The 13,327-nt window shown below is 32.7% G+C and overlaps 1 protein-coding gene, 1 long non-coding RNA gene and 2 other non-coding genes across 5 annotated transcripts in view; 3 read left to right on the top strand and 1 right to left on the bottom strand.

The window, feature by feature from the left end:
- The window catches only part of LOC149476936 (uncharacterized), a 57,320-nt gene extending 44,167 nt beyond the window's left edge, over positions 1–13,153 (top strand). Inside the window, exon 2 of the long non-coding RNA XR_016317775.1 lies at positions 12,866–13,153. This is a non-coding gene — a long non-coding RNA (uncharacterized LOC149476936). The remainder of the gene's footprint in view (positions 1–12,865) is intronic.
- LOC149476935 (tetratricopeptide repeat protein 5-like) lies at positions 721–13,153 on the top strand. 2 transcript variants are annotated; one of them, XR_016317774.1, is made up of 9 exons: positions 721–1,006; positions 1,176–1,308; positions 1,522–1,745; positions 2,544–2,843; positions 3,229–3,414; positions 4,039–4,217; positions 4,740–4,884; positions 7,709–8,177; positions 11,940–13,153. XR_016317774.1 is itself a non-coding variant. In XM_089711511.1 (8 exons), the coding sequence occupies exons 1-8, from the start codon at positions 947–949 to the stop codon at positions 7,826–7,828; spliced, it is 1,347 nt and encodes a 448-aa protein (XP_089567637.1). In that variant the 5' UTR covers positions 721–946; the 3' UTR covers positions 7,829–9,466. The 2 variants fall into 2 exon arrangements, 1 of the variants encoding a protein (XP_089567637.1); XM_089711511.1 differs by lacking the exon at positions 11,940–13,153 and having other exon boundaries at positions 7,709–9,466.
- On the bottom strand, positions 5,820–6,012 carry LOC149476938 (U2 spliceosomal RNA). The gene has a single exon (XR_016317788.1). It is a non-coding gene; the product is annotated as a U2 spliceosomal RNA (small nuclear RNA).
- LOC149476937 (U2 spliceosomal RNA) lies at positions 7,158–7,350 on the top strand. Its single transcript, XR_016317789.1, has one exon. It is a non-coding gene; the product is annotated as a U2 spliceosomal RNA (small nuclear RNA).
- Positions 13,154–13,327: the final 174 nt, after the last annotated feature.

Below are 13,327 nucleotides of genomic sequence, written 5' to 3'. Positions count from 1 at the left end.
TAACAATTAATAATGATCAAACAAAGAGTAAAAAAGAATAACCTATTAAAATAGACATAATATTTTAATGCCAACTTTGAAAAAATATTTTATTAGGCTATTGCATAGCTTTTATCTCAGACTTTGAGCGCGACGACCTAATGTAAAAATTCCGTAACGAAAAAACCTAACACCCCCCACTCCAACCGGCAAAGCGATGGGACGGATGCGATGCCATGAAATAGCTTTACTGCGGCAGTTTAAAAAAAATGAAACCACGGTAAAAGTGAAACTGTTCGAACGGTTCCGAACACTGCTCTATACCTACTCGGCAGCCGACCGTCACGCGACATGCGCTACACAGACCAAAAAGTTTGAGACCACAGTTTGAGACGATGTAATAAAAGTTTCACTTTGAAATTAATAAAGATTTGAATTTACTTGAGAGGTGTCAAGCGTGTCAAGGGACAACCGAATGGAACCTGTGAATGGAACAAATTTCTTTTCTCTATGAGAGAGAAAGAGACAGACAGAGAAATACGCGCACGCCACACGCCGCACAACTATAGCAAAAAGTGTTGTTAAAACTTTTCGTCTTATTTTTTTCCGTATTCGCAACGTGCGATAGGGAACTTCGTTCCAATAAAAGTATGGCTCATACTTGTCACTGGCAAATAGTCGAATATCTTCTTGCGCGCTTCTTGCCATTTATAAAGAAAAAAAAATGACATTGACAAAAACAAAATGACATTCGTTATGTGAAATTCCTTGACGCTTGACGAATGACGGCTGCGGGCTGAGCGCTGACAGATTTCTGTTTTTCTGTGTATCTTGGATGTTGGGATAATTTTTGCAAGATACATTCTGATTTAAGCTTTGTATTTAATCAACAACTACAACCAATGTAAAGTTTTTAAACAAGTCTACGGGATTTGATTTTGTGTAAAATTTAAAATACATAGAAGTAATGATGGCTGAAGATACGGCGCATTTAGACAATGCAAATGAATTTATTGAAAATCTATCTGTAAGTATTTAATACTAACAAGTATATGTACTTCTAATAACATTTTTACTAGACCCAATTATATTTTAAGTTTTAAAACTTGTTGCGAATACTTAAACTTAATATTATGTACCTACATAAAAATGTATGCTACTTTAACCTATTTATTAAATATTTTATGATATTATAGCAAGAACTACAAGAGCTAATTACCTATCGTGATATGTTTTTCGAAAACAACCCTATAGAAAAGGCAAAGGATAAACATAAATGTGTTGAAGAGAAAAAGGAAAAGTTGATAGAAAAGTTTGAAAACATTGATGGTAAGTTTGAAGAACCATTTCCCTTACCATTTACTACTTGTTGTATGAATTTCAATAATATAAATAAAAAAATAAAGTATTTATAATTTTTTTTAAACACTAAATAATCATATTTATTATAATACTTCGCTACTTTAACTTTATGATAAATATATTTAAAAAGTCACCACTATTATAATAAAAGTTTACACTAAACTTGATATATTGTTGCAGTGGATACACAAATACCCTTCTCTCTAAGAGCAAAATTCCAGTACCTAAAGGGTAGATGTTATAATGTAAGTCTCAAGTATGACGCCCGAGCTACACAGTGCTTAAGTAAAGCTGTTAAGCTGAATCCACACATGGTAGAGGCTTGGAATGAACTGGGAGAATGCTATTGGAAGAATATTAATGTTAAAGAAGCTAGGGCCTGTTTTGAAGGAGCTTTAAAGCATGTGAGTATCCTACTAATATTATAAATGTGAAAGTTTGTGAGGATGTGTGTGTGTGTGTTTTTACTCTTTCACGCAAATACTACTGAACCGATTACAATGAAATTTAGCATGCGTATAGATGGTAACTTGGATTAACATATAATAGGATAGGTTTTATCCCGGAAATCCCATGGGAACAGGAACTATGCGAGTTTTTCTTTGAAATGCGGGCGAACCCGCGGGCGGAAATCTAGTTTGTTAATATATTTGATACTTTTTGATTGTTGTGTCTATAATTAACTGTATTATTAGCAGTCTTCCATACATTTTTAAAACCCAACTGAATAGAAAACCTAGTTAATTTTCCTTTACTTTTTTTGTTTGCTCTCAAGAAAGCTATTTAAGCAGTACTTTTTTACAGTTCTCTACAACCACTGTTAACTTATATAAAATATTTGTTAATAGAATTATACTTTTGTTTTTATATCAATATATCATATGGAAATGCTTGCAATGTACAATCACAAAATATTAGTTATAACAATTGTTATTAACTTAGTCTTTGTGTATTATATAATATACTAGTGGTCCGCCCTGGCTTCGGCCGTGGTACATATTTAGTATCCTATGTCCTTCTCCTGGTTCTAAACTACCTCCCTGTAAATTTTCAGCTAAATCGGTTCAGCCGTCTTGTTTTTTCTTTTCCGTACTCATAAATATTAAATAGTTGTAAATTATAAGACATACTGCGTGACTCTTTATGGCGTATAGCAGATATACTTGTCTGTCTTAATCTTCATCAATGAAATGTTATTTCAGGAAAGAAATAGAATAACACTTCGGTGTCTCTCTATCATACTCCGCCAAGAAGCCAGTTCAAGGAAAGACAATGAAGCCACACAAATGATACTAAAAAGCGTAGATTACGCCAAGGAAGCAGTATCGCAAGATATAAAGGATGGACAATCATGGATTATACTAGGAAACTCATATCTATGTCAATATTTCACTGTATCACAAGATCCAGCGATATTGAAGCAGTGTATGAGCGCTTATAAACAGGCATATTTGGATCCAATTGCCAGAGGACAGCCGGATTTGTATTATAATAAAGCAATTGTGAGTTGGTTACGGTTTTCAGTCTATCAGCATATTTTGTATGTTGTTTCTTTCACAATATTTTGTGTATTATGTTTAAGAATATTCTGCGAAAGTTTTACATGCGAAATGATTAACTGCCTAGTGAATTGTCCATTATCTCAGCAGTTAGGGAAGCAAAAATAAAGCAGAAAGACTTTCAAAATGTATAATTTTATCTTCGAAGCAAAATAAAATCAGTAGTGTCTTATTTTTTTTTTGTTCTTGTTCATGGTTATATCGTTTACTACAGTCATTTCTAGTGCTACTTCTAGTCCACTATTTTACACGACTTTGCCTGAATAGAATAGTGTGTGCTTATTCAGACAATTAAGATGTAAAAAATATATACATATGTCAATTACAGGCACTTAAATACGAAGAGAACTACAGCGAAGCGCTCGAGACATTCAATCGAGCGTGTGATTTAGATCCACTATGGATGCCACCAGATAGAGAAAGAATAAAGCTCAAACAGTTTCTAGCTAGCGCAGTGGATTTGTTACGAACAAGAGGCAAGATAAAGTGCAAGCGATTGGCTAATATGTTGCAGGTACTTGTGTTAGCGAAATTCATTGTAATAAGTGACATTAATTTTAAATTTTATATTGCTACTCCTTTTCTTGCTGTTGCTGCGAATGTAACTTTAAATTATTCACTAGTAAATTAAATAAAACAAAGCAGTTTTCGTAAATTTTTAAATAAAACACATACATAAAAATTTTAAATGGTTTATTTACAATTTTTATTAACTTAAATGGTTACTAACAGAATTCTATGTTAATCTAGATTCTTCATTTGTGTACTAAATGTCGTACGTTTAATCCAGCTACATATTTAAAAAAACGACACAATCTTAACAATTTATTCTATTAAATATGTTTATTACAATTACATAATCATCATCACCATCATCAGCCCATATATGTTCCCACTGCTGGGATACGGGCCTCTTATAAATATTAAATATCTAAGGGCCGATTTTTCAATGCTTGGATAAAACTTATCTGTCCAATAAAGTATTACACGATAATATTAAAATGTCACGTAAACTGTCAAATACGGGCAATTAGAATACGTTTTTAAAATGGTAGTTTTATACATTATTCGACGAATAAGTTTTAACCAAGGATTGAAAAATCAGCCCTAAATGTAACAATATGAATATATTTTGCAGGCGGTCGATAAAAAGATGCTAGGTGACTATACCCCAGGATCCTTCGTGACCATCGGCTCTCGTCGCGATGTTATTCTTGAGCAAGTGCGAATAGATGCATTACAAGAGGGAGCGAATGAAAACAAAGTTATATTGGGACGAGTGGTCGGATCTATACATAGTGAGAATGCTGTGCCTTTGTAAGTTTGTGTAATTAAATAGTAGGTTGATTTGAGTCATGAGATAGATACTGAGCAACAAATGACTGACCAGTTGGCTTGGTTGGTAGTGGCCCTGCCTTCCAAGCCAGAGGTTGTAGGTTTGGTTCCCACCCGGGGCAAATATTTGTGAGATGAACATAGATGTTTGTTCTGTGTCTGGGTGTTAATTATCTATATAAGTATTTATTTAAAATTATATATATTTATGTTTATAAGCCATCTGGTTCATAACACAAGCAAAAGCTTAGTATGGGATTAGATCATGCCATGTGTGGTAATTCTCCTGAAATATTTATTTATTTAAATAGAATTTATGTCACATAGGTGTTTTTTTTCTTTCATTTATAAATGTTGTATACAGATGCGGCTCGTGAAAATTGTATGGGTGTTCACTTGAAATAAACGAAAAAACAATAGCGTTAGCGGGATAATTTATTACAAAAAAAATGAGCACCACATTATGTCTATATTTCAATTTTCAAGTAAATATATAATTTGCAGTGCATTCGGCATAATAGACGAGAGCATGAAATGTATGGTGGTTACCGCGTACAACTGGGCGGCAGGTAGGGGCACTCTTATCGGGGACTGGGTGGCCATACCGGAGCCCTATGTGAGGACACATAATATTGTTACACCGGAGATGGTGAGTTTATGATAATTGATGATTTTATGTGTATCTTTAATGTGTTTAAAGAAATTTAAGAGCTGGGGATTGTAGATGGCGGGATATGGCCTTGAAATTTTTGGGTTGGAATTTGTATTTTTCTTTGCTTAGCATCATTTTATTATTTTATACTTACTAGTGTAATTTATAATGATTTTAATGTTGTAAATTACAAAGGTGTGTTCGCTACTTTTCTAGGTTACTGATTGATGATTTTTATTACTATTAAATGGTAAAAATAAAAATAACAAGGAAACCCTGTTAATAAATGCATAGTAAGCTATTATTACTCTACTAAATAAGCTATAACATTAGTTTACAATTTTCAAAATACATATTTTTACATATTTGAAAATAAATCTGAGCATATTTCTATCTACTAGAATCTAGATGGATATTTAATTTATAGTCGAGCCAATTTAATAGGCAACATTTGACGTCTATCAATTTTATCTTCGAAGAAAGGTAACCTGCTTAAAAACATCGATTAAAGTGAATTAATCGATACGGATTTGAAACATTTGTAAATCGAATTTATTAATTTATGATGATTTTTGTTCACAAGTAATCAATGCATTCGATTCTAGATGTCAGATCTCGATTTTTAGAGTAACATCTCTGGTATTTAAAAAGAAAAAAGGTTTATTGACACAAAATTGTAGCGACGTCAGTTCTTCAATTCAGAAATTGTTTATTATGTTTAGAATGGTTTATCAGTAAAATGAAATCTTAAAATTACTTGTATCGGTCATTATTATTATAAATATGTAATCGTTATTGAAAAAAGTTAAGCAAATGTGCAGATCTAACAGAAAGAAATATCATGTTATTCTATGTTGTCGTTACTAGGTTACGTTGTTTAATTTTGTTGAACTGTCAAATGTTACCTATTAAAATGGCTCTACTATAATAGTTATATATGGGCCGATCCCGGCGGCACTGCAATGCCGGGCCGACCCGTGGCGGGAGTGGAGCGAGCCCCGAGCATCCCGCCGGTTCACAAAAATCAGTTTAATATACTGGTCCCGCTGTGCGGGAACTTTCAGATATTAAGCTGAAAAGAACAGATACTACACTTTGATCTTAGCCAAAAGGCCGAGAAGCGATGGCGCTGCGGGGCTCCGGCGGGGTGTTACGTGCGAGACACGACACTTCGATAGCGCGATCTAACATGGGGGTAGTGACATCTATCAGTTGTTTTAGGGAACTAAATATAATCTTACTTTTAGATTTAAAAACATTTCATCTGGAATTTAACTTCATTTATAAATGAATAGGATTTCTTTTTAAAACAGCAGTAAATAAATAATAATTGAAATATATAATGAAAATACTTCCTAATACATATTTAAAACAAGTAAAACCCTATGTGGGCTGTGAAAGCGACATCTATCTATATTGTATGGAAACTCAAAGTACTTACTCTTATTTATTTCGTTACGTCCGCGTCAATTCGATAAGTGACCTATAGGTCATTTAAACTTATGCTAAAGACTTCAAATTTTTTATTGCACTTGAATCCACATTAAAAAGTAGAGTAGTGTTAAATTAAATTAACTTACAAATTGAAACCTTTTTTGATATTAGATATACCGTTGAAAAAAAAAAACAATCCATTTTAGCCCGCGGCTTCGCCCGGTTTGTCTAAAACCTAATAAATAATATACAAAAAATTCCTCTATATTAAATCGATTTAAAAAAACTGCATCAAAATCCATTGCGTAGTCTTAAAAATTTAAGCATAATTATACATATAGGGACAAGAAAGCGACTGTGTTTTGTACTAAGTAGTGATTAAGGGTACAGCTTTTTATGAGAAACATGAATCTTACTTATTTTAATATGAATCTAAAAACTGAACATGTATTTCGTAAATATATTTACAACGGTCAACGAGATGCGATTTAAAATGTTAGTATCTAGTATCTACTATATGCTACTATCTATTTATACTAACATTTAATTAAACTTAACGAAATTTGTACAAGTTACAACTTACAAAAATATAGTAAAACGTTATTGAAATAAATTACCTAAATGTTAGGTAATTTTAATGTTGGTAATAAAATGGTAATTTTACAATAGGTGAGATGTGTCGGTATGTATGTGTTGATAGTGGTGAAATTAACTGAAATCATCACCATGACTTTAGTTCCCTAAAAGCACCGATAGATGTCACTACCCCCATGTTACATCGCGCTATCGAAGTGACGTGTCTCGCACGTAACACCCCGCCGGAGCCCCGCACCGCCATCGCTTCTCGGCCTTTTGGCTAAGATCAAAGTGTAGTATCTGTTCTTTTCAGCTTAATATCTGAAAGTTCCCGCACAGCGGGACCAGTATATTAAACTGATTTTTGTGAACCGGCGGGATGTTCGGGGCTCGCTCCACTCCCGTCACGGGTCGGCCCGGCATTGCAGTGCCGCCGGGATCGGCCCATATATAACTATTATTTAATATATAATTATCTAGTAGATAGAAATATCTTCATTATTCATGCATGTTTACATGATATGATAGGATAATATCATTAATACAGTTATGAGTTAAAAACGACTAAAAATACACTAAAACTCATGAATTTATTGTATTGTTCCCGATCCTTAATATGTTTACTAAGTTTGAATTAAATCTGTCCATTTAAAATGGGTCAAAATCGAGTTTAAGCTCTAAAGAGTCGTAGTCGTAGTCGTATACATAGAAACATTTGGTTAGTTGGTTACATACAACATACATTATTTTGCAGGCGTTAACTAAAATGTTATAAAACGAAAGTACTATAGAATATGTTTTTAATTTCCAGAAGTACATGTTCAAATCGATCCGTGTGAACAATCCAATGACGCTATTCGTGAACGGACGTCGAGTAGAACGAGCTCAAGTTGCCGGCACGAGAGTATCCAGTACTTATGAGATGCACTGACGGCGGGTTACTCGCCGATGAGGCGATTTGTCGTGCGTGTCGTGAGGTCGTGTCGTGGTCGTGTCGTGTGGGGTTGGAGGACTTAAAGTAAAATAAATAAATAAATAAATATTATAGGACATTATTACACAAATCGACTTAGTCCCACAGTAAGCTCAATTAAGGCTTGTGTTGTGGGTACTAGGCGACGATAAATATAATATGTATATACATATATAGATAATAACATCCAGTGACCCAGACCCAAGAACAAATAATTGAGTTCATCACACAAATATTTGCTCTGACCGGGGATCGAACCCGGGACCGTCGGCTCAGTAGGCAGTTACTTGACCACTGCGCCAACCGCGTCGTCAGGAAAAGGAACGTAAAGGAAGTGTTGGACGATATGTCGTGGGGTGTGAAGTGTTATGTCGGTATACGATATGTTGAACAATATTGTGTGTAGTGCGCGAGGTACCGATAGTATACCAGGTATACGATATTAACTATGATCTGAAGTGTGAGCAATGTCGGTATACGATATATCGTGAGTGTAGAGTGTCGTGCGATAAACTTATTAGCTGTACGGTGTCGATACTATAAGTCGTACGATGTAAACTGTATGGTGTGTTTATTATCAGTGAAAATGTGAACATCGTGGTTTGAATGACTTCTAACAATATTCGGACAGTGGTCGTTTACGATATTAGATCGCAAAGGTACAAATATGTAAAGTGATTTAATAATGACTGATTTGTGAATGTTTTGTATGTTGTATCGTAGGTATGTCGTAACGACTGGTGCGCGTAGTTGATAAGTCTTGTATGACAAAATATACTTTATATGTAACGATATTAATGTTTATACTACACGATATTGAGACAAATTAATCGTACAATATGTGTTTTTAATTCTACTATCTGTATAGCCCAAACTGTTGTTTAACTCTTGCAATTAATAAGAAATTATAAGTTATAAAATGAATATTACAAACAACAATTTTTAATAGTTTTTCAACCACTACTTATATCCATTATAAAAGTTGGATTTACTAAACTATTTTCTATTTTAAATACATGTTTAGACTATAAATTTTAGATTTAACGATATTTCGATAAAATTATAATTGTACACATATCTCGTATGTTGTATGTTCTTAACTTTTTAGGCCAATAACATCTCTTGGACTATAATTTCTCATCTAATGATTTATTTCTATGAAGGTTTAATACTAAAATTGGCTTGATATTTATACTGTCGGCAACAAAATTGTTGGGCAGAGAATTAAAACGCAATTACTAAATCACATCGTATATTGTTTCACAATCGACAGCCATATTGAATAAGTGAATACAAGAGAAAAAGTAAAGCGCGAGCTATACATTTTACAAGCACAGATAACAAAAATAGATTTAATCTGTAAAAACAATAATCGTTTCACACACGAACGAAAATAATAGTTATTAAATTTTATATGTATTCATAAAAGAAAAACAAACATTAATATTTTATCTGCTTTTTTGTAATCCATAATGTGTATCATAACAACGCTTGATTTATTGTTATTTTTGCATGTCTGTCAGACAGTAGTCAGAATAAGGGCTGATTTTTCAATCCTTGGTTAAAACTTATTCGTCGAATAATGTATAAAACTACCATTTTTTTTCAGTCCGCGTGCGAGCTTAATTCGGACTTTTAACCTCCTAAGGACCAAGCTAAAAAAATCCTATTCTGCATTACCACCCATTGTTCTTACCTGAGTACATAAAAATACAACAGACCTGCCACCCAATGGTATTTTTTTGTTTTTTTTATTGTTAGAGTTAAAATTTACTTGTGGGATTTTTTATCTGTGTAAAATATAGCTTATAGAATACATTTCTGAAAAAAAAAACTCGATTTATTTTGTTCCCATGTGATCACATCAGACCTAAGTGAATCCAAAAATTTTTTTATTAAAATTAGGTTTTACTTGTAGATTTTTTTATTTACTTATGTTATAACATATGAGATCATACCATAACCTCTAAAAAGTATACAAAAGAATTAAAAACAGTTTTTCTTAAATTCTAAATGTGTAAGTTTACTACATATTAGGTAATAAAATATCTAAACTATCTGAACATATGTTAAAAAAAGAAATAAAAACATTGGAAGTACAATATTAGGAACTTGAAATATCAATGAGCTAACTAAAAATCGATTTGGAAACAAATGGTGGGTCTCCTAAGTCTTCATCACTAGGAATAAAATCTCCGTCAGTCGGCTAGGAAATCGATGATAATATTATCGTCACGAATAACTGAAAAAATAAGGAAGATAACTGTTTATTTTCATTGCAATAGTAATTCCTGTTGACAGTTTAAATAAATTATAATCATAAAACAGGACAATTATACTCAAAATTACTGTAAAACAACAAAATAAAATTTTAATTAATTAAATGTTTTATAGTCATTGACTACCAATGTCTTCAACTGAGTACAAAAAAAATGAAAATAATGTTGTAAGTAACGACCAATGTTCTCACATGATCACATAAAAATTATCCGTGAATTTAAAAAATACAATATGAATTGTTTCGTTAAATTTAATTAAAATACGTTCCTGTACTGTTTTTACTATTTATTTTTCAATACCAAATGAAAATCAAGTGAGAGATTAATATGATAATTAACGATTTAACTTACCTCTGTTACGTTGACCAGCCATTTTAAAAACTTTAACTAAAGTATTTTAAAATTCTGTGATTGGATAACCCATTTACCTACCAAACCTAATAGTTCAATTCAGCCAATCGCGTTACACAGTGATCATAGGCAGAAAAGCGCGGTATTTTTTAAGATATTTCGAATTTTCGATTTTGTCATCGGATGAGGACGGTGGTTGGTAATTTAGTTAAAACTTTTTGGTGCTTTGGGTTGTAATGGTGATGGTGTTTATGTACTTATATGAGGCCATTGGTCCTTAGGAGGTTAAGGAGCGGAATTTTAAGGAATGTTGACGTAATAATTTAGAGTTGTGTTAGTATCGATAGCTCAATATCGACTAAATTACAACTCTATATTATATACTATCCCTTATATAATATATTTCTTAGCATATATTCGCTCGACTGCGATATCATATGCGTACTGGCATTCGAGTCTACATACCAGTCTTTGTCACTGTATTTTCCCGTTAGGAACATTGCACTAAATGCATTTACTTGTTTCTCTTTATGCTTTTCTGAGAAACGACATTGATTTTTGTAATGTCCGACTTGTTTGCATTTATAACAACGAATATTTTTTACCGGCTTTCCGTCAAAATGGCTGACTTGCCTATTCGATGTTGACACTTGCGTTCGTTTCCCGCCATTTTGATTTTGGCAAGAATCTTTTGAAAATAATGCTCCTTCGGTTTTAATTTCGGTGCCTGCGCTCATATCTAGCAGCTTAGTCTTTATTGTATCTGCACTTATGTTCATTCCGGAGTGCTCAATGGCCATTATCATGGGCTCGAACTTATCGGGTAAACCGGCTAATAGAAGCGAACCGACCCACTCATCATTTATTTCGAAACCGGTACCTTTAAGCTTTTGAGCAGTATCCACTGCTTGAGTCACATACGCAGTCATCGATTCCGAGTTTTCAAGACGTATAGAAATTAATGTTCTGAGTAAGCTGATACGACGCGTAAATCCGGAATCGTCAAATAGCGCCTTTAACTTTGCCCACAAGTTTAATGCACTTTAGTTTCATTCTTGATGTATACGTAGAGCGATGGGTCGATAGTCATCACCATCTTTGCTTTAGCCACTTAGGTTAGCACTATTCTTAATGTCGATGCCTTCGAGGATTAAGAAGTTCTCTACGGCGAATGCCCAATCGTCATAGTTATCACGTCCCTTCAACTTTGGAACGTTCAACGAATAATTTCCTGCCATTGTAACTGCACTTATTTACTCAAAATGACTATTTTTTAATTTGCTGGGCCCTTAACCTAATAAATGCGCAGACATCTTTAATCACATTGTAAGGAAAGTACACACGTGGTGCCAGTTTGCACAGAGACAATATTTTGTTACCACAGATAAACAATAAATTTTACAAGTTTATTGTTGACTTTGATTTTTAAGATCTGTTAGTATCGATAGCTCAATATCGACTAAATTACATCTTAAAAAGCAAAGTCAACAATAAACTGGGATAGTATTATACGGGTAATGGAGAAACGGTCGGGTGCGGAGACACGCCCCCGATTCCTCGGAGCTCGCATGCGTACAGTAAATACAAAAAGTTTTGTCATAATATTCGAAATAATGTAATATTAACTAATGAGAGCTTAATTTTTCTATTAAATAAATTACGTATATAGTGTATATAAAATTCATGACGTTTTTAAAATGTAATACTATCTAGAAAAGGAAGCGAAGTCACGAAACATAACTAGTTAAATGTACAGACGGCAACAGGGTTAGTAATTTGGAAGGATTGTTCGCCAAAAAAAATATAATTTTTCTTACTTTGACCTTTGTTATTGTAATAAAATATATTAAATTAGTTAAGTAAAACTGATAATAATATTTGCTAAAGGCATGTTCTCGTGAAAATTCTAAATGGTCACTTCATAATAAAATTAATAAATAATGAGACCTAGAAGTGGCAGTAGTTATTATATACTAGCGGTCCACCCCGGCTTCGCCCGTGGTACATGTTTACGTTTTCTCTACATAAGAACCATCCTCGTACTTCAAGGAATATAATAAAAAAAGAATTATCGAAATCGGTTCAGCCGTTCTCGAGTTATGCGCTTACCAACACATTTTGCGATTCATTTTTATATATAAGATTATCAATAATTTTTATATCAAGTTGTAAACTTCAATACAGATAGAATAAATGAAAGTCTATCTATAATTTATTTTATTATTATAAAAATATAAAGTTCGCCTAATATCTTGGCTGCATGTATGTATGATTTTTAAATTATGGATGTATTAATTGAATTGACATTTTACTATTTAAAACTTAGTTTGTAAAAGAATATATTATGGTATTAAATTGTACTAAGATCTCAAATTACTAATAAAGTAACTTATTATGTGTTATTATTAATTATCGTAATTAATTAGAATAAAAATAAATGTTACACAACTAAAAACACTACCATAATTGTCATAGCCTTTTTCGAGATTTCAACACAAAGTGTGTGTGCCAAATAAACTGCACAATTTTTTTTCCTTTTAGCACATATCAATAAACAAACAGGCACAACTACATATTTTTTGTATACTACATATATAATTATAAAATATTAACTTTCGTGAATGGTGATTTAAATAAAAGATTAAAAAAAATATTTATTGTTTTATTTATTCACAATACTGTACAAAGCAACAGAATTAGATAGACCACGTGATCTAACGCGGCGTATGTCAATCCCATACATTTTTGCCTTTTCTAACTTCGTTATCGTTTTTTAATTGTTACTTTGTCTAAGGCCCCTGGTGTACATTATATTTAAAAATATGTT

This window comes from Colias philodice, chromosome 26 (assembly GCF_061535455.1).
Source record: "Colias philodice isolate Cphi_HAF_F1 chromosome 26, ilColPhil1 Martin Lab GWU primary, whole genome shotgun sequence".
NCBI classification, from domain to species: Eukaryota; Metazoa; Arthropoda; class Insecta; order Lepidoptera; family Pieridae; genus Colias; species Colias philodice.
The sequence above is the reverse complement of the archived record's forward strand: the minus strand, read 5'-3'. Positions and strand labels throughout refer to the sequence as shown.

What these genes read in the sequence shown, in the direction of transcription:
- LOC149476935 (XM_089711511.1), top strand. Translation starts at nt 947, where the DNA reads ATGATGGCTGAAGATACGGCGCATTTAGACAATGCAAATGAATTTATT. An exon ending in AATTTATTGAAAATCTATCT is followed by an intron (nt 1,007 to 1,175) that starts GTAAGTATTTAA and finishes ATGATATTATAG; the next exon opens with CAAGAACTACAAGAGCTAAT. An exon ending in AGTGAGAATGCTGTGCCTTT is followed by an intron (nt 4,218 to 4,739) that starts GTAAGTTTGTGT and finishes TATAATTTGCAG; the next exon opens with TGCATTCGGCATAATAGACG.